We start from the raw sequence: 22203 nt of genomic DNA on the forward strand, positions 1-22203 counted from the left end.
GGGGTACCTCATCTTATACGCGGATCAACTTCTATTTGAGTATATATGGTATATGGCAAAAGTACTCCAACCAAATGCCTCCAATACAATGTGAAGACACCTCTATACACCCTGACTCAAGTATATGACGAATGTAATCTAATTGAATGCAATCTAATCAAATGCCTCAAATACATTTTAAATGCATCCTTATATGCCTCCAGTACATCCAAAGATACCTCTATAACTGGTGCCAATCTAAATCTAAAGCCCCCAGCCTAAGGTGAATACACCTCGGTAACCTTCACTCCATTCCACTTCCCCAGTGCTTGGTGAATGTACCCTTGAATGCTCTGCCTCCAATATATTGTGAATGCTCCTTTTCTGCCCTTTCTCCACCCTTCAGTATAATGTGAATGTACCCTTAATGCTGTATCTCCAAAATATTGTGAATGGATCGCTGTAACCCGTTTTGGGCTCCTGGGGAGGACAGGTTGTAAAATGAAATAAATAAATAAACAAACTGATTATATCTGAAATCTCATACTTAATCTTACAAAATGGAACACTGTTATTTTCTGTCATGGTTCGGTATGTGTGTGTATATACTTTTTTTTAAAAAATTAAATGCGTTTCATATATATATTTAAATGTGAGTTTCATAATTGCTCACTGCTCAGAACCTGGACATCACATCCACCTAAATGGAACCCTTTCTAACAAAGGGACCATCTTCTGCAATTGGCTCCTGAACTAAGCACCATAATATATGAAATGCCCTAATCCCTTATTGCTTATTTCTGGTTTTTGATGTACAGCACTGCGTATGTCTAGTAGTGCTATAGAAATCATTAGTAGTAGTGAATAGATTGTAAGTTCTGTTCAGCAGGAACTGTCTCTCACATGTTTGTGTACAGTGCTGTGTACATCTAGTAGTGCTATAGAAATAAGTAGTAGGAGTAGTAATAGTCTACTCTACAGTATACTACAATTTTAAAAAAAGAAAAATAATAAAAGGATAGTGCGTAAGAAGGAGAACCATTTCTAAGGATAAAATACTAGAAATTGGCTTTTAGAAATCTGTCCTCCTGATATGTGTCTAATGCCACCACATGGGCAGCGAGAAGACTTCTAGGGAGCTGGCTTTGCACCTACACACATGCTTTGCATTTCCAATAAAGTGTGCATGCTTTTTCCATCATAGAAAACTACCTGCATACTTAAGAGTGTGAAGCCATGTGAATAGTATACCTGAGGTTCATCTTGAAAATGAAAATGCAGGTGTAATTTTACTTTGAAAAATGGAGCAAAAACTGTTACTAAAGAATATTTGTGAACTCTGCACTAATAACCCTTTTACGGTTAATACATGATGTCAATTTATTTATTTACTTAATCCCTAACCGGGCAAGTCTATAAAAGTAACCACTATTCATTAGAATAAAACAAAGTTGCATACCTGTAATGAACGCTTCCTGTGGAAAGCAAAATCAAACAGTGGTTAAAGCTACAGCCTCAGCACCCTGGGATTGTGGGTTCAAACCCACACTGCTCCTTGTGACCTGGGCAAGTCACTTAATCCCTCCATTGCCCCCAGGTACATTAGATAGATTGTGAGCCCACCAGGACAGGCAGGGAAAAATGCTTGAGTACCTGAATAAATTCATGTAAATCATTCTGAGCTCTCCTGGGAGAAAGGTATAGAAAATTGAAATAAATAAATAAATAAAATAAAATAATGGGTGACATCAGGATGGCTCTAGTTGGAGTTAGACTCCCTAGGATTAGAAAACTATAGAAAAGCTTTCTGAAGCTACACAGGAGTTCCTGTATTAGCTACTGTAACCAAACAAGAGTGTTGGGAGGGAGACGTGGCTGTTTGATTTTGCCGTCCATGCAAAACATTTGCTACAGGTATGCAACTTTGCTTTTTCCCATGGAGAACAAGGAATAAGAGTCATACTTTGAAGACTCCCATGATAAGGGATTCAGAAGATATTTTAACTCAAAAGGGTCTGCATCCTCAGAAATCAGGAGGCGGCGGTTCATTGAAGCATTAACCAGACACATTTTGATTAACCAAAGTCACTTAAAAAAAAAATATGGTTGGGCAATACAGTAATGCTTCCTGAAAGTGTGCAGCTCTGCAGATGTCCTCTTATGACACTCTTTGAAGATGTGCTTTGTAACCACTGCTGCTCTAAGTTGATGGTACTCAAACCTGTCCAGGGGGGCCACAGATCAGTTGGGTTTTCAGGGTATTCCTAATGAATATGCATGAGAAAGATTTGCCTGTAATAAAGACGACAGGCATGCCACTCTTGTGACGCAGACCCATATCTGCAAACACAAGAGGTCATTTCATAGCAGGCACCCAAGTGAAATGTCGCTTAGTTTATAAAGAACATAGGTGCGGCGGCCAAAAAAGCAAACAGGATGCTAGGAATTATTAAAAAAGGGATTGTTAACAAGACTAAGAATGTTATAATGCCCCTGTATCGCTCCATGGTGCGACCTCATCTGGAGTATCTCAAGAAAGATATAGTGGCGCTAGAAAAGGTTCAAAGAAGAGCGACCAAGATGGTAAAGGAGATGGAACTCCTCTCATATGAGGAAAGACTAAAACGGTTAGGGCTCTTCAGCTTGGAAAAGAGACGGCTGAGGGAAGATATGATTGAAGTCTACAAAATCCTGAGTGGAGTTGAACGGGTACAAGTGGATCGATTTTTCGCTGCATCAAAAATTACAAAGACTAGGGGACACTTGATGAAGTTACAGGGAAATACTTTTAAAACCAATAGGAGGAAATTTTTTTTCACTTAGAGAATAGTTAAGCTCTGGAACGTGATGCCAGAGGATGTGGTAAGAGCCGATAGCGTATCTGGTTTTTAGAAAGGTTTGGACAAGTTCCTGGAGGAAAAGTCCATAGTCTGTTATTGAGAAAGGCATGGGGGAAGCCACTGCTTTCCTTGTATCAGTAGTATGGAATATTGCTACTCCTTGGGTTTTGGCCAGTTACTAGTGATCTGGATTGGCCAGCGTAAGAACAGGCTACTGGGCTTGATGGACCATTGGTCTGACCCAGTAAGGCTATTCTTATGTCCTTAACAGCGCACATGTGCTCTAAATATGGTGTAAATTTGTGCAGGAATTATCTTTAGGTTCACATGTGTTTTATTAAATAAGTATTCCCACATAAATAAACAACCAAATACTTTTATGGTCACACAGTGACTCTAGATTTCTAAGTGAACGCAGGTTATTAGCAGGTGGCAGAGACAGTGAACTTGCTGTGATGGTCTCTATTATAACTGACTCCGTGACTTTTCACTAGAGTTTGGTTATGAGTCTGAGCGTTCACTTAGAAATCTAGAGTCACTGTGTGACCATAAAAGTATTGGTTGTTTATTTATGTGGAAATAAGGTGATTATTTTTTGAATTGTTATATGGTTATCACCTTTGAAGAAACAAGGTCCCTTATATTTTTTTGTGTTATTAAATAAGTAAACATGTACATCAAAAATCTGATCCATCCAAACTACATCCCTGGAAAAATGCTTTCTATGTGGAAAAAGCTTTACATTTGTCTCTCCAACTATATCCAGGACAAGTTTCATCAGTCTATACAAAGTGGCTAAAAGCAGAAAACAAAACATTTTCTTACTCTTTGTTAATCGTGGTGAGACAGTAGTTGGTGTTTTGTACAGCATGCTATCAAAATAGATGGTCTTATTATTTCTTACTTTTATTTTAAATGAAGCCTTTTGAATGATATTAAATTAATTTTCCCTGTTTTCCAGTCTATAAATTCTATCCCCACTCGCCTCTGAAAAATAACTCTTAGCAGTTTGCCTGCAACCCCTTGTTTGCTCATTGGGTGTCGCTATTGAGCATATATTTCAGTGGGAGAAAAGTGCTTAGGTAGCTGTGTCAGTTCACTTTTAAATGTAATAACAGAACAAAACAGAGAAAAGAAAATAAGATTATACCCTTTTTATTGGACCAACAATACATTTTTTTATTAGCTTTCAAGAGCAATACCTTCTTCTTCAGATCAGAAATAAGCAAATGTTGACAACATGAAAGCATTTCAAAGACAGTGTCACAGGAAAGGAGTAGGAGTGGGTTAGGTGAGAAACAGGGAGAGCAGGGTGGGTGATAAGAGTGCGACAAAGCAGTATATGTTAAAGTTTATAATGCTGGATTAACCCGAATTCAATACAGGGAAAAATGCCAATTTTAAATGTAAATCTGACCTCCCCCCTCCCCCGAAAGATTGCAAGTTTTTATCACCAGCTAATAATTAGTATTTAATTCTTAGAACATCCTCAGAGACCCAGAGAGAGAGATTTGGAGACAGAGGCAAAAAGATACCCTCCATTGTGGTTTGCTACAAAACCTTTTTTTAAAGTTCTCAAGTCAGATGATGCATTGTAAGTGTGAGTTTAATTTTTATTTTTTGACTCCAAGATATTTTTATGCTTTACAGCAGGGGTGTCCAACCTGCGGCCCAAGGGCCGCATGCAGCCCCGTGAAGTATTTTGAGCGGCCTCGGTCGAGGGCGATGCAGTGTTTTCCTCTGCTGTCCCGGGGTGTTTATCATCTTGCCGGCTCCCTCCTCTATCTTGCTGCAGCGTTTGCGCGTTTATGCAGCCCCAGAAACATTTTTTTCGGCCAATTTGGCCCATGGAAGCCAAAAGATTGGACACCCCTGCTTTACAGGGACCCCTTTCTTTAAATGACACAAAATAATCATTTTGGGTTTCCTGAAGCAGAGCACAAAACATGGTTCAATGTCGGGACCCTATGCACCCTATTCATGATAAATCTTCAAAAATACAAAATAAACTTATTAAGAAATTAGAAACATACAACTTATTGCATGTATTGAATATGCTATAATTTGGTAGTGAGACACATTTTGGGAGGTCTCTCTCATTTAGTCTCCAGGTCTCTGAACATGTTCTAAGAATTAAATACTAATTATTAGCTGGTGATGAAAACTGTTAAAACATTGTTCCAAATAACTGAGATGGGAGGCAATATTAAGGTTTATAAAGTGACGTCAGAGAAGCTTCTGATGCAGGTGCGGTTCTTGAGAGGAGCAGCGTCGGTGACTTTGAACTTAAAAATAACTTCGGCAAGGGACTGTAAGGGAGCCGGCCAGATCGCAGGCTGCAGAACAGTACCTGGGGACAGGGCTGTGGAGTCGGAGGAAATTTCGGGTACCTGGAGTCGGAGTCAGAAGTACAAAAAACTGAGGAGTCGGAACATTTATCTACCGACTCCATTTTTGAACTTGGCATACCAATCACGAGCGATTCTTTCAGCTATAGCACCCACTATATACACAGCACAAATGTTGCGAGCAGCTTCTGCGGCCTTAGAACCTTGATTAAAAGCAAAAAGAAGATGGTGTCGAAATTGCTCATTTCTCTCAACTTGACATTCCATTTTAACGATCTGAAAATTAACCAGTGCTGTGGAGTCGGAGTCGGAGGAAATTTCGGGTACCTGGAGTCGGAGTCTGAAGTACAAAAAACTGAGGAGTCGGAGTCGGAACATTTATTTACCGACTCCATAGCCCTGCCTGGGGGGCCGCAAGTTTGAGACCGCTGTGTTAGACGGAGTGAGGGCAGGAGGGGGAAGTCGCCTCCGTGCGTCCCTGCTTAAGGTGCCTCCGCATGTGCAGAAGAAACCACCGCTGACTCCTTCTACTGCACATGCGAAGCCACGAAGTTACGGATCACAGACGCAGAGATCACGGAGTGTGAAGTGCACATGTGCGCTTAGGGTTTTATTGTGAAGATATCATCTTGTAAAGATTGTAGATTGCTCTCCTTTAGGAAGGGAACACTCTTGGGAAGAGCTGCAGAGTTTTGGAATTATCTGCCTAATGAAATAAGAAATTTATTGAATAATGGGCTTTTTAGGAAAGCGATAAAAGCATGGCTATTTCCGAAATATTTTTAAGTAGGGTGGAAATATAAGTAGGATAGATATAATGATTATATTTTAAGATGTATTTAAAAGTTTGTAAATTTTTTTATGGTAACCCGCTTGGAAGTTTGTGGTTAAGTGGAATATAAATATGGAAATTCAATTGAATTAAATTCTACAAGAAGAATTGGAAATAATTCATGTGGAAACTATCCTTTTTTTCTCTTAGCTGATAGATAACTCTGAGCCAGGGCTATACAGAAGCAAAGTTAAGGCTGACAGAAGACCAGTAGTCCTTCATGTTCAACCTTTTACTAAATACAAAGCCTTTATGTGGTCATTCAGGAGAAGGTAAAAAAACCACCATGCATCTGTAGCCATTTTTGCAAGAGTACAAATTATGCATTGTCTAACACAAATAAGGTCAGCACAAGTCCCTGGAGCAATATTTGTTCTAGAATGCTACCACAGCATACTGAAGAAAATAGATGTGAAAATAAATCTTGTAAGCAATATAATAGCTGAGAAGAATACAGACAGAAACAGAAGAACATTTTCCTTTAAAGAGTCTGGAGTACTGTAAAGTGAAACTATATAGTACAGATCATATATTTATTCCAGTTTAGCAATTAGTTCTAGAAGAATGCCACCTAGGTAAATAAAAATGATAAGAAGGGTGAAATGGACCCTGTTATGTCATTAGCAATAAAATGTAGAATTTGTCATGCTCATAGAAGAAAAAAAATGTTTTCTTACTCCCTCCTTTACAAAGCCATGCTAGCGTTTTTAGCACCAGCCAGTGTAGTAGCAGCTCCGACACTCATAGAGCTGTTACCTCCGCTTCTGGTGCTAAAAACTCTAGTGCGACTTTGTAAAGGAGGGGGGTTCATTTGGCATTTGATCTTCAGAAATTACACATCTTAATTCTTCTTAACATTCATTGTGAGCCTACTTGGGCTGTTATGTTGACACTAGGCCTAACATTTGGAAAAATGTAACATTTTAAAATGACAGAGTTTACATATGCTGTCTGAAGCAAAAACAACCATGCCACGCTTTGAGGACCAGGTGATTCGGAATGTATCTTTCAGGAAAAGTGGTAGAACTTTGAAAGCTCAACCTACCTGTACAACAGCATGCTGGAGCAAGGTTGGGTGACCAACAAACCGAACATTGTCAATCTTCAGCTCAAATTTTTTGCCGCACATATCCGATTTGGTAGCCAAAATGGTTGCCAGGATGACATCTGAAAACCTTCAAAAATGTAGACATGGGTCATTACTGTGAACAGCAATTTTAAAAAGTAAAGGAGGCCCAGAATAAAATTAAAATATAGATTGTTTAGTGAAGGTTATATATTATGCATTCCATAAAATTAGTTCAGTGTTAGCTACATTCATTTTGAATTAATTTTCTGAAGTCACATCTATCTATGCAGCTCAGAGTCACATACATTATACCACATGAGCAGAATTATAACATGGCAACTACCACAGATTGGAGAGAGCGAGAGAGAGAGATGCATGCGTGCTGTTACACAAATCACATGCTCTGGGAAATGTAGCAAATCTCTGATGCAGCTCTTTTCAAGGCATCACAGTGAATCATTCCTCTACTTTTGCGCAATGTTAATTTGATATGATACACTAAGCAATTTTTTTTTTAATCCTAATGCTCTTTCATCAGCAGCTCAACAGAAACAAGAGCTTTGATGTGAGTCATCTTCACTTGCAACTATTTCTTTTATTTTCAACTATTTCTCCTATTTTCCAGTATATCCCCCCTCAGCTCATCTCACTTAGTTGCTGCGTCAACCGCCCTGAGCCAGGACTTTCCCAGCCTCCTATCAGAAATCTGCCTCTGTGGCATCTCCAATCTCAACCAGCAGCATGTTGGTCTAGAACTTGAAACCAGGTACATACGACAGTGCAGAACTCTGCCACTGAGTGGATTAGCCCTAAAGGGCAGTTTGTTGATTATCCTTTGGATCATTTCCTTTCATGAGCGTATGAAAAAATTATTATTCTATCAAAAATATAAATTCTATAGGTATGGCAATAAGCCAGGTAATCTTTTAGCCCAATTGACAAAGCGTTTGATGGGGGTCTCAGGATTCATTAGGACAGCTACACCATAGCCATGATTTTCTACACACATTTTAAGATGTTTTTATGCAGCCTTAGAATTATGAATGGGTCTTTCTTTGTTGATTATATAGAAGACTCTGGTCTCCCCAAGCTCACATCAGAAGGGAAAGCATATCTCATAACAGTTAAGGACATTCAAAATTATATGGCACCAGGCCCAGATGGGTTTACATCCAAATTTTTTCAAAATGCTATCACCCCAATTATACGTCCCTCTGTAAGATTCACATAGTTCAGGAGGGTGACCTTCCTGCTGGAGTTAACAAAGCCCTAATTACACTTATTTTGACACCTGGAAAAGTGGAATCTCTTCCTGAGCCATATATACCCATTTTGCTAATAAATGTGGACTTACAATTTTAGCCAGGATTCTTGCAAATTCTCAACCTGCCTCCAGAGACTTATTAGTCCTGAACAAGTTGAATTTGTTAAAGGCTGTCAGTTGGTTTTAAAATGTTTGTAAAGTCTTACATTTCTACTCACCAGTTCCCAGTCCTGGTAATTAATTTAAATGCTGAAAATGACCAGGTAGATTGGTCATACCTTTTTAAGGTACTGGAATAAAATTGCATGGGAGGCTTATATCTACAGGCCATCAAAACTTTGTATACATCTCCTATGGCAAGGATACTGGTGAATGGTATTTGCATGGAGTCAAGGCTGTCCCATATCCTCTTTGTTATTTTTACTACATTTAGAGCCATTCCTGTGCACAATTTTAAAAGACCAAGATATTGCAGGTGTCATTATATCTAATCACATGTTTTAAGGTCCTAACACTTGCAGACAATTTACTCTTAATGGTAGTGAAGACTTGGGGCTCCTTTTACTAAGGTGAGCTAGCGTTTTTAGCGCACGCTGAAGATTAGCATGTGCAAACCACGCGCTAAATGAAAAATACTAACGCAAGCTCTATGGAGGTGTTAGTGTCTAGCGTGTGCTAAGCAGGCGCTAAAAATCACTAGCGCACCTTAGTAAAAGGAGCCCTTGGTCTTCATTAGAAGCCCTCCTCTAGGTAATAGTTCATTTTTACTCTGTCTTTGCTCTCAATCGGCAGAAATCTATAGCTCTCTCCCTACCAGCCAGCCTACAAGACTCCTGGGGAGGGCCCATTCCCCTTAACTTGGGCGCATGACTATCAAATACTTATGAATCATGCTCCCCAGAGATTAATCCATCTTATACTCACTCAACATAGAACCACTTTTGACAGACATTGAACATAAACTACAAATGAGGCAATCATTTCTGATCTCCTTGATGGGTAGGGTGGCATTATTCAATATGGTGATTCTTCCACGTTGGTTATACAAGTTCCACGTTTTGCCATTAAAATTGTCACATTTGTAAGATAAGCATCTAGCATGAATTCTTCAACTTTATTTGTGGGATGGTAGGAGCACGAGAATACCCATATCCAGGGCCTACCTAATGAAAGAAAAAGGAGGACTTGGATTGTTGAACGGCTATTTTCCATGGAGTGTCATATGAGACACATAAATGACTGGTTCAGAGGGATATCACACTTTTCTGACATGCTTTGGCGACTGTAAACTTACATCCATATCTACCTGTACTAGCAGCTCTATTGAATGTCCATGTAAAACTACATTTTAACTTTCTGGGTAACTGACCCAACCTCTTGTAATGTAATCCGACCTTGAACTGAATAGGTAACCTGCTTGCATTGGGCACTGAGTTGGAGTGGTTCTTGAGGATCGCAGCTTCCCTTGCATGCTGGCAGGATTGCGTTGTACCTGATGGCAGCACTGTTGGCCACCTTTCTGGTGGACTGGAACCAAGGACCGTTGATGGAGGCTGTGTTGTTGGCTTGCATTGGTGGGGCCTGCTTGGATGGTGTGTAATGGGTTGGTGACAGCGTCAGATGACCTTTCGTTGCCTGCTTCTTCTTCCTGGTTTCTTTGCCTTCTGCTCTTGGGCCCAGATTGCAGCCGTTGATTCCTTCACCTCTGGCAGGGATGGCCCCACAGCCCACCATCACCTCTCTGTGTTGATCCTTCCTTGCAGATGTGGTGCTCCATTGGACCAGATTGATGATTAGATTAGCACCAGATTGGAATTTATTTTGCTCAATCTTCAATCTCTTAAACTTATTTGTATATTTTAATTTTATTATTTTTATTTCTTTTATCTTTTCTATTATTTGAATTGTACCTTTCCCTCACCATTCTTGGAATTTGGTTATATCTTTTCTATTTTAATATTGTTTCCTCAGGTACTTTAGCTAGATTGTGAGCTTTCGGGACAGATAGGGAAGTTCTAACTACCTGTATTTTATTGTAAACCGCTTAGATCTGTAATATGCTTAAGCGGTATATCAAATGTTAATAAAATAAACATGTTGAACAATAATAGGAAGATATACAATAATATTCTGTGAACTATTATCAATTAGTTTGCTACTGAATTTCACAGTGATTAAATTTTTTTATATTCGTTTGTATTTTATCCTTATCATAGATATATATCTAAAATTATTACGGTGATGTGCTCAGACCTGTAACCCAATAAATAGTGAAGCCACTACCATGAGTTTAACAAGGGGACCATCATTGCAATCACCTGTCCCCGACCCTCCCTTGATGATCTTATAGCTATTCAGATACTCTATTTGTACTTATCTGAATGGAGAGGTTTTAGCTGTTGACCTTAGTCTTGTTAAATCTCACTGGTGACTGTGCTCTAACCAATAGAGTGAAGATTAAAATTCAATGATGATTGTGTTTGTCCTCATCAATTCCCGTCCCCCCGACTCGAGTTTCGTCTACTTCGTCGGGGAGGGACACTAGAAATTTAAATCAAAATATTCATTAATTCTACTTTTCTTAAAGATCTTACAAATTATTATGTAATACGATCCAAGCTACATCTCTTCAAAATGCTCTTTATATTCTTAACTAATAAAATTATCATAATGTATTACCTAATACCGGCTTGCTGAGACCAGATTCATTCAAAATCTTCGGGCCATCTGGATAATTCTACTCTGCCTGTGTGCTTATGTAGGGAACTGAACGGAAAGGGCTGATCTTGTTAAATCCCCGGATGTAGACACCGCCAGGGAAATTCAATATTATACTATATGGCTAACCACTCAATGTCCACATTCAAACCTCGTGGATGCAAGGTCTGCCAGTTATAGGTCTGCACATCACCGTAATAATTTTAGATATATATCTATGATAAGGATAAAATACAAACGAATATAAAAAAATTTAATCACTGTGAAATTCAGTAGTAAACTAACAAATAAAATAAACATAACATAACATACAGGAACTCCTTCCCTGTTGCAGTAAATAGCAAAACATAACGTTGTGTCAGGAGTAGAGAATGACACGGTGGTTGTTACCCATGGCTAGCCGCGGGTAACCTGCCAAAACTGTGACAAACAAAAAAAAGGTCACTGCAAGTATGGGGACAAGGCCATTCACCGCCCGGTGGAGCGGTGAATGAGCATGCAGTCTGGCAGCCCCCTCTCTCCTGCCGGCCAGCCATCTCCCTCCCTCCCTTCCTTACCTTCTCTTTGTGGTGAAACTGGCGATTTGTATAAGGCTATGCGCTGTATTACAGCCGGAGCCTTGAAGTCACGTCGCGTTTGGCTGCTGGAAAAGTCTCCACCGACGCAACTTCTTGTTTCCGGTTGCATCGGAGGAGACTTTTCCAGCAGCCAACATGTCGCAACTTCAAGGCTACGGCTGCAATACAGCGGATAGCCTTATATAAATCGCCAGTTTTGCCACAAAGAGAAGGTAAGGGGAAGAGAGGGAGGGAGATGCACAGCTGGCCGGTGGGAGGGAGCTGCTGGACAGTGCAAAGGGTGCTGGGGGTGGGGGGATGGAGAGGAGAAGATGCTGAAGTAGCCTGAAGGGAAGAAAGAGAGGGGAGAAGACGCTGGGAAATAGGGAAGAGAGAGTGGGGAGAAGACGCTGAAGGGAAATGGGGAAGAGAAAGTGGGGAGAAGACGCTGAAGGGAAATGGGGAACAGACAGTGGGGAGAAGACGCTGAAGGGAAATGGGGATGACAGAGTGGGGAGAAAACACTGGAAGGGAAGAAGACAGAGATGCCAGACTATGGGGCAGCAGAGGGAAGAAGATGGGTGCCAGACCAATTGGGGGGGGGGAGGGGGGTGACGGAGCAAATGGAAGTCGCAGAGAGACGGCAGACAGTGGATGGAAGGAATTGAATGAGAAGATCAGGGAAGCAGAAACCAGACAACAAAAGTAGAAAAAAAATTTTCTATTTATTTAGCTTTAGGATAAAGTAGTATATTAACTGTGTTTATAAAAATTTATAAACAAAGCCCTGCCAGCTGAACATATTTTTCTCTAGTTCAGCAGCCAGAACTATTGATTTATAAGGAAGGAATAAGCTAAATATTGCAGTACTGAGGCTTGTATGGATGCTGCGGGGACGGGGATGGTGATGGGGCGGTGAAAGGGATGGCGGGGATGAGGCAGTGAAAGGATGGCAGAGACGGGGACGAGGCGGTGAAGGGAACAGCGCTGACGGGGCAGTGAAGGGGATGGTGGTCCAGGGACGGGGCAGTGACGGGGACAGAATTTTTCCCCGTGTCATTCTCTAGTCAGGAGTTGGTTCTTTTTATCACTCAGAAAAGCAATGAAATAAAACCTATTGGAAGAAATAAGCGTCTTAAAAATCTTCATATAATTTATTGTCAAAGATGATATGGAATTGTACCACAGCTTGAAATACGAAGTTAAAATTGATGAACATTGAAACTGAAAAAAGTGGACCCATGATGAACACAGATGTATGTCACCTCTGATTATAAAATAATTCTATGTCTAATTTGTCATGCTTACCTGCCCCTAACCCTCAAATTCATAGTGCCTCCAGGCACAAAGCTACTGCCCTTCGAGTATTTCCTGATTTGTCTAAGACAACACAGAGAAGGCAGCAGGAGGTCTTGGTTATGAAACCTAGGACACTTGTGATAGGCGCTTGCTTCTTGTTAAAATTTCCTTGTAAATTGTTTCTGTTTTCTGAGGGTAATTCTTCTTATTTATGTTTCAATCCCATTTTGATCCCATACAACATAGAAAACGGCTAAAAGCCTTGGTCATATCTTCACAGGTATAAATGCTGATATTTGGCTGCAGGTTAGTTTCTGAGTGAGGGCACATTTTACAAAGGTGTGTTAGGGCCCTAAAGCGTGGAATAGTGCACACGCTAGCTGCTACCACCTCCTTTTAAGCAGGCAGTAGTTTTTCAGCTAGCGCACGCAATAGCGCGCGCTAATCTGGCGCGTGCGCTAAAAACGCTAGCGCATCTTTGTAAAAGGAGCCCTTAGTCTTTGCTTTTATTTAGTTTAAATATCCTATTAATTATTCTCTTTGTAGTAATCTGCCTCCTTACTTTTGTGAACAAAGTTAGTTTCTTTTTTCTGAATACTGTTTTTCTTCTGTACCAGTATTTCCTTTTCTTCTTAATGACATGAATATAAGTATATGGAAATTAAAAATACAGTACTATAATTAAAACAAACAAGCAAAGGAACTTGTAGTCACTAATGAGTTGTTTGTGGCATGAATATTAGAAAACTAAAGGCATATTAATAACATGCTCTAAAATTCCCTCAGAACCCTAGAATTACCCTAAAATACAATTGTGATCTGATTATAGAAAACATTTGGCCGTATCACGTTTTATTATTACAACTGAACTCCTGACATGCTACGCCAACAACCATTTGATCAAATCTTTTGTTTGTTTGGTTTTAAGTGGGTAAATTTCAATATACCAACATCAAATATCGTAACATCAGTTCAAGAGAACTGTGCACATGCCATTTACCATTCTCTTGTTGCAATTCTAAATGTGGACTATAGAATATGCCATTTTTGGTACCAATTTGCTGATTCTTGCAAAGTGTATTATTTAACTATAAAACGGAAATGCAAGCTTTGGAGCACTGAACCACCGTGAGTCTTCCTTCCCAGTGTAAGACATAGAAATAGAGCCCTATCTGTCAGCTACTCTTAAAAATGCTGTATGACCTTATTAGATTGCAAAGTCATTATTTTTTGATTCTACACTGCATTTCAAATTATTTTGGGAAGTAACAAAGCTGAAATTTAAAAATGACATTTCCAGCAAATGTGAAACTACTAACTTGCCATGTACTACTTAACTGAAGTGAAAAGTATCTGGAAATAGGGTCTCCTGAAAATAAGCTACACATACATAAAGCAACTTTTAAAGAATCCCAATTTTTTAAACCAAATTTCCTATAAAGGATTTAACTTTTCTGAGTGCAGAGCACTGTAATCAACCGGCTGCAGGACCTGTTCCTCTCTCCTCCTTCCAGCTTTTTACTACAGATAACATAGGCTATCCGAAAAGCTAGACTGCGTCAGCAGATGAGCATCTGGGTGTGTCACTGGTGTTTCATTTTATCTCAAACTATGAACCCAGCTTAACCCTACCATATCCCTTCAAGAAATTAACACAAAGTTTGGCTAGTTAAGAATTATGGGACACCACAATCATAAATTTATATAAGCAGCAATAAAACTTTCCCTGTACATAAAGGCAGTATTTTACCAAAGATGATCCCACTGGCCAGCTTGTATGTATGTAATGGTTCCAAGGAGAAAATAGTGTCATATAAGATGATTTCTTGGGGATAAGCATCTTATTTTTCCTTGGTGGCAGAATAAACCACTGTCAAGGTTTACAGATTCCTGACAGGCCCAGCAGGGAAAGCACCACCTGATAAAATCTTTCTAAATTACAGATAAATATATTTTTTTATATTATAAAGGCTCTGTTACATCATAACAGAAAGGATGGTTCAGGTAACATCCTTGGACCAAGAAATACATTTTCACTATAATTTCTAAAGAATAGAGAACTATTTTGTCTTGATTTCAGCCAAATAAAAATGCATTTCTATTTTGTATTAACCCTGGGCATTAATTTATGCCATCATAGTTAGGATTTTCTCATTTCTGTGGATCACTGACAGTCTACAGGTCAGGGTTAAGTGCAAAGAGCATGTAGGTCAACTTACCCAGACCATCAGGGCCTTCTAAGGTAGCCTGGAAAGGGCCTAAAGGTGGTGTACGGTGAGCGGGGTTTTTTGGGGGGAGGGGGATATTCAGTCAAAAATGTACTGCCATTTTAAGCTGAAACCAAAACATGACTGATTCCAAATCGGATTCAGTAAACAAGCCAAAACCAAAACTTGGATTGCCTCTATAACGCAACACAGATTTAAGAAAAACAAAACAACCACTTCATATATGTAAAAACCTCTCAGAGAATACCAAGTAACATACACATAGGATAGCACATGCTTTGACAGTGGGCATCGGTTGGTGAGTTAGCGCGCCTTTTACAAAGGTGCGTTAGGGCCCTAACGCGTGGAATAGCGTGTGCGCTAGCCCCTACCACCTCCTTTTAAGCAGGCAGTAGTTTTTCAGCTAGCGTGTGCTATAGCATAGGGATGGAGTGCACAAATATATGTGTAAATTAAGGAATCGGCCAACAAAAACCAAAAAATATACTAATACTGACGAAAGTCCAAAATCCAAAAATTGGTATAACAGTTTATATATAATCCCCAAAACTGAACCTACAACGGTGTGAAAGAAATGCACCACCAAGAATTGGCTGGTGGTGCATTTCTTTCACACCGTTGTAGGTTCAGTTTTGGGGATTATATATATACTGTTATACCAATTTTTGGATTTTTAAATTAAGGAATGTCATAATTTACTTGCGCTCCAGGCCAGGCATTTACTTCAGCCATACAACTGGTATAAGTAGTCATACCAAAATATATGTATGTTCTCTGCCACTTACACTTGGATTCTACAAAGAAAAGTAGGTGTCTACTTTTCTTTATAGAATAGGCGTTTAATAGGTGCCTGCTTACCCGAGGCACCCTGTTAAAAGTATTTGCCCACCCCCGATATATCATGCCTACCATGATACTCAAGGGCCACAACCCAGTTGGGTTTTCAAGGTTTCCACAATGAATATGCATGAGATTGATTTGCATGTACTGCTTTCATTGAATGCAAATCGATCTCATAGATATTCATTGTGGAAATCTCGAAAACCAGACTGGATTGGGCCCTCGATGACTGAAGTTGACCATCCCTGCTCTACTGTATAGGGTAGTTGCTGCAAGCATTAGTCATAATCCATTTATGCATGTGCGCAATTTTAAAAAATTCATAGATGTGTGTCTATATGCATACTTTTCTGCATATTTCCCACTAATATTATCACTGTTTTTGTTTCTGATTAAACACTGACATTTTTTTGTGGTCACTAAATTAGTTTCATTGGCAACACCAAACAAGCAAAAAAAGCTAATAAAGCAGATTAAAAAGGCTGAAGAGACAAAAATAGTTGATTCCAAAACAAAAAAGGTATTGTTTAGAATATTGGTCTTACCCTTCAACCATTTGTTCATCAGTTAGAGGACATTCCTCTCTGAAATGGGAACAAGGTCATAAACAAAGCATAACAAAAGAATAAAACAGGAAAAGTAACACGAGGCAACAAAAATAATCTACTGTTTTGAAAAAAAAAACTAAAGTATTCTAATCATTAAAGGAAAAAGATATTAATTTTCTGTGTTAAGAATGAAAAATATATGCATAACAATGTGTTTCACATATATTTGAAATAAGTTGAAATAAGCCTAACAAAAAGAAAACAAAATGAAAAGTATTATTATAAACACATATAACACAATTGTAAGTTAAAACCCCGAACTGTTGTGACTGGTAGTTATTTAACAAATACACAAATAACCAGAATTGGGCAAAGAGTTTTATATGTCACAAAGTCATACAAGGTTCTCTAGGATAGATGAAGGCAAGGCAGGTGGCTCCTTATAGAATAAACAATTAATTTATTGAGACATCAGCCTTTAAAGACCAGAGTCCACTTTGTCAGATACAGTGGGAGTTTGCTACAGGGTGGATGGCCTGACACCAAATACTCTCCCTATTGTTAAGGTAGAATCACAATACTTACCCCCCTCTTTTACTAAGGTGCGCTATGCTTTTTAGCATGCACTAATCACGAACTAAACGCTAAGGCGTGCATGTTATCCTATAGACGCATTAGCAGTTAGCACACGCGTTAATTTAGCATGCACTAAATGCACGCTAAAACGCTTAGCACACCTTAGTAAATAAGGGTCTTAATTACCGACGGTCTCAATCAATTGCATTAGTCTACTCTAAGTCAATGATTTAAGTGGTCAGGTATTACTTAAATAAGAACAGAAAACATCTTAGGGTGCAGAAAACAGCATTTTAGGGTACAATTCATAACATTTTAATGAGCAACTGGTGAATTATAATATCATATTTTATAAACTATTATCAGGAGGTGCAATGAAAACTTAAAAAAGCCCATTTTATATAGGTTTTTAGAACAACCTCCTGCTTGGAATCCCTTTACATTATTAATTTCATTACACTACGCACATGTACGATTCAATATCTTTATTTAGACATGGAGGCCTGGATTCTTGAACCAGCACCAATATCGGAAACAGACTTAAAAAGTGTCGCCGATCGCATGTCAATCGCACATCGGCACCAGTTTTGGAATTGCACCAATGTAAAAGATAGGCACTGGAAATGTAGGCCAGGGTTTTCCGGGCCTATATTTGCGGCGCCTATCTTCACGTGAATTGCACCTAGGTGGGCGTTTTAGGCCACCTAACACCACTTCCGGCATTGGCCATGTATACTTTAATGTTCAGCAGCCTAAAGCACCTACATAGGCACAACTCTGGCACTGGTATGTGCCTCAAATCTCAGTTAAAAACACTGTTTGGATGGCGTTTTTAATGGAGGTATGGGTGCCTACCGGCACCTAGAATATTGGCGCCAGTTCAAGAATCTGGCCCAGAGTCTCTCTCCTAACATCAAAGTCTCCCATGGAGTCACCTCAATAAAAGACTTTCAGGAGGTAAAGTACTAAAAGTAGGAAGGCTAAAGGAGTTGCATTCCCAACTGAAATGTATAAAAATGCACAGCAGCATTCAATGCTCACAGAAGCATGGACACAGACTATTGGCAGAGTCCATGCTGCTGTGAACACTGAATGGTGCATGCATTTTTGTACATTTCAGTTGGAACTGCAAATCCTTTAGCATTCCCACTTTTAGTACTCTACCCCTGAAGCATCCCAAGAGTGGGTGAAACATGGACCATGTCAGACGATTGTTTTTATAAAGATTTTGTTTTGGAGCAGTCCATCTGGTATTTTTAATTTTTTTTTTGTATTACTACTGTTGCAGATCTGAAGAGCTTCTCTGTGGTTTGTTCCACCTGCAGGGTCAACAGGCATGCCTACTATCACTTCAATCTCAGGGGCACCAGAATCCCTTTCTGATTGTAGGTGCCAAACAAACCATTTGCTAGCTCCCCTCCCCAAGCACTCTAGTTGGGTAAATATTGGTAGGCCCATGCCTCCTGTGGTTCACAACATTCCATGGTTCCATGATCCATGAAACACCCCTCAAAACAAAAAAAAAAATCCAACATTCCTCCAACTGTTTTACAAAAGGATTAATAATAATACATTTTATTTTTATACTGCAGTACCTCTCAGTTCTAGGTGGTTAACAATAATGAAAAGCTGAACAAAAACAGCGATAGTACACCAATAGCATTAAAATTCATGATAGCATCAGGGCAATTTATCAAAAAGATAAAGTTAACATTTTTCCTAAAAGTTTGGTAGGAATTAGAAGCCACAATCAAACCACTTAACGTTTTACTCCATTTACCAGCTTGGAAAGATAGAGTGCTGATGTGTGATTGACACTACCCAACAGAACTCTGCCCCAAGGATTATGACCACACAAGAACTCCTACTTGGTATACAGGACTGCTAGCAGGACCAGGGAACCCAGCAGCACATTTATACTTTCAAGCTACCATAATATAATATTCATGTTTCTGCTAAGTGGCTTCCTGCACTCTTGAAAAACCAAACTCATTCAGCAAACCGACTATCCACTACCCCAGTCTGACTGGGCTCTCACAGAAATATCATTGCACTTCCTACCTCTCCTGCTAAGTACGCCAGAACTGGATGTTGCAAGAATGTAAACAACCATGGTGGCGTTCATGAAGACATAAACGCATCTGGAGACAGAACGTATTGATGTCAGTTATCTCCCACCATGCTCTGGAAAGAGCCAACAGCAATGGAGTCCTTGAATAAAGTATTATTTAACACATTTATATACCACCTAAAATCTAGCCATTTTTCAATATAAAAAATATTCATAAAATTCCATAAAAATCAGCAAACACAGCCAACAAAGTATGGAGATGACAGTTATCAAGGATCAGAACCCTCCTAAAGTATACTGCTGGCACAAAGCCAGCCAACCCAGAACTGGAAACAGATTCAGCGCTTTCTGCAATTCTACTTAACAACGATTTTATCCAGTGGAAGCAGGGTCAAAACCAGGCTAAAGCCAGAAAAATCATGCAATTCAAACACCAATATTACAAGATACTGGTGCAGAGATCGAAGAATGAACCAATGAACCAATGAGGTGCACAGCCAGAGAAGAGGAAGACAAACTTGGCCAGTCTGGACTGGTTCCTCCTGGGCAATTCAGAGAACAGCAGTCAGATCAGAAAATAGCACATTCAAGTAGGCTAGCTATTTGACAATCTCGATGAAGGCCAGTTAATTCATCCAGGACAAGCAGGCTCTAAAACTCATATAGCATCAGCTTAAGGGCAGCCAGATCTTAACAAAGTCAATGTGATAAGCTGCAATACTGTAACCAGTTTGTTCTGATTTGCACCTTTGCTTTAATATATGAAAAGTGATTATCATAACGTGATCAAATTTGAGCTGATATCTGGAGTGACGTTGCTAAAGAAATCTACTTTAGCGGCACTTAATGTTTGATAGGGTGACTATGATAAAATAAGGTTAAATGGTAGGCATCAATGGGAACTCCACTAACTTGGAGCATATACAGTAGATATCCTGCAAACAACAGGATGGTTGGATAGGCTGGAGTGAGCTTAGATAGCAACTTCAGCAGTTGGAACCTAGGACAATACCAGGTGGACTTTAGACTATGGCCCAGAAATATCAAAGAAGAGACAAGTTAATTTAATCGTGTATTTTTAATGAGAATAACTAATGGGCAGACTGGATGAACTGTTCAGATCTTTATCTGCCGTTGGTATATATTTTTTCACCTTGTTTGCAGGTGTGATGATGGCTAAGATGTTCTAAATCAGTAGCACTCCTCCATGGTCTTCAAAGGCCACAAACAGGTTAGGTTTTCAGAATATTCCTAAAGAATATGCATTAATTATAATGGAAGAGTATGCATGCAAATCTGTCTCATGCATATTCATTAGGAACATCCTGAAAACCCAATCTGTCTGCCCTCAAATGCTGGAAGTGAATATCACTGTCCTGTATCTTTGTTCAAGATGGTTAAAGCAAGTGGTACTAAGCAACTAGGACTTTGGGGGAGGGGCAGCAGTTTCTTTCTGCTCCTTTGGGCATCCAGCTCAACTGGAAACAAGGCCTTCATTCACAACTACCTGGAGATTTATTTTTCTGTTCTATATCCTCAACTGAATTACTTTGCAGTGATTAATTGGGTGAATTTCTTCATAAAGGCAGTTAATAAATAAATCCAAATAAACTTCAGAGGCAGGAGAAGATGATTACCATCAGCAACCAACTGAAGAAAGATGCCCCTGAGGAGGCACAATGCTGTCCAATAAAGAATTCAACAAAGAGGCTTGACTTTTTGAGTACTCATGTGAAACAGAAGACAAGATGAAGGACCCCAACATCAACTGTGGACAGAGCCCCCAGCAAGGTGTTTTAATAATACACCATGCCAAAGAAGAGGTCTATCTTCTAGCTAAGTGTGCTGCAAACGTTTTAAAGCCACAGCACACTAAACATGGGCCCACAGCTGGAAGGCATCCGGAAGTGTGCCGACGTCGCCATGATGACATCATGTGCACATGTGACATCATCACTTAGACATCCGGGCATGCGCAGATGTGTTCCAGCTGCGGCCCTGAGACTCCTATTGCCGCCAGTGCTGGGGTTCTAGAGAGGGAGAGGTGCAGATAGCAGGAGAGGCACGTCCTGTAAGCAGTTAGCCGGTGCCTCTCCTCCTCGGGCGTCTTGTGGCACACCTAGAATATGCCACAGCACACAGTTTGCAATACACTGCTCTAGCTCAACCTGAACTACTTGTTCACATACGATTCTCTAGCCCAGGGGTGCCCAAAAGGTCAATCGTGATCGACCAGTAGATTGCAAAGGCAATGCGAGTCGATCGCAGAGCTATCCCGGGCTCCATGATAGATTCGCATTGCCTTCGAATTCTGTTCTCCCTGCTTCCCCAACGCCAGGCGCGTACAAGCACCGGGCCACAGTCTTCCACCCAACGTCAATTGTTGTTAGTTTTCCTCTTTTCTTTTATCTATGCTGATTTTTCTTATTCTATCTTGTTTAAAATAATAAAAGAGATTGAACTTAAAAAAAAAATTAAAATTATAAAAAGAAAGAAGGGGGGCAGGGAGAGAGGAAGGAAAAGTTGGACTCATGAAGGGATGTTGGTTGGGGAATGGAATGAGGTCTGGAGGCATGCAGAAAGAAAGAAATATTGGATTTACAGTCAGAAGACTCATGAAATCACCAGACAGCAAAGGTAGGAAAAATGATTTTATTTTAAATTTAGTGATCAAAATGTGTCCGTTTTGATAATTTATATCTGCTGTCTATATTTTGCACTATGGCCTCCTTTTACTAAACCGCGATAGCAGTTTTTAGCGCAGGGAGCCTATGAGCGTTGGGAGCAGCACGGGGCATTCAGCATAGTTCCTTGTGCTAAAAATTGCTATCGTGGCTTAGTAAAAGGGAAGGGGGTATATTTGTCTGTTTTTGTATAGTTATTACTGAGGTGACACTGCATATTTTAAAGTCATCTGCCTTGACCTCTTTGAAAAAAAACCCTGAATATAAATGATAATTAACATTTTCTCTGCGTACAGTGTGCTTTGTGTTTTTTTAAATTTTATTGTTGGTAGATCATTTTGACTTGGTCA

General features: G+C 39.7%; 1 protein-coding gene across 8 annotated transcripts in view; it reads right to left on the reverse strand.

The window, feature by feature from the left end:
• The window catches only part of NPRL3 (NPR3 like, GATOR1 complex subunit), a 95356-nt gene that overhangs the window by 66138 nt on the left and 7015 nt on the right, over nucleotides 1-22203 (reverse strand). For 3 of the 8 annotated variants that reach the window (XM_033962840.1, XM_033962838.1, XM_033962841.1), the window contains exons 3-4: nucleotides 16520-16558; nucleotides 7045-7174 (exon numbers count right to left, since the gene is read on the reverse strand). In XM_033962840.1, the coding sequence (XP_033818731.1) occupies nucleotides 7045-7174; nucleotides 16520-16530 (141 nt within the window). In that variant the 5' untranslated portion in view covers nucleotides 16531-16558. Of the gene's footprint in view, nucleotides 1-7044; nucleotides 7175-10736; nucleotides 10874-16519; nucleotides 16559-22203 lie in introns of all 8 variants that reach the window. The other 5 variants (XM_033962842.1, XM_033962839.1, XM_033962845.1 and 2 more) reach the window with 2 other exon arrangements.

Source organism: Geotrypetes seraphini, chromosome 11 (assembly GCF_902459505.1).
Source record: "Geotrypetes seraphini chromosome 11, aGeoSer1.1, whole genome shotgun sequence".
Classification (NCBI taxonomy): domain Eukaryota; kingdom Metazoa; phylum Chordata; class Amphibia; order Gymnophiona; family Dermophiidae; genus Geotrypetes; species Geotrypetes seraphini.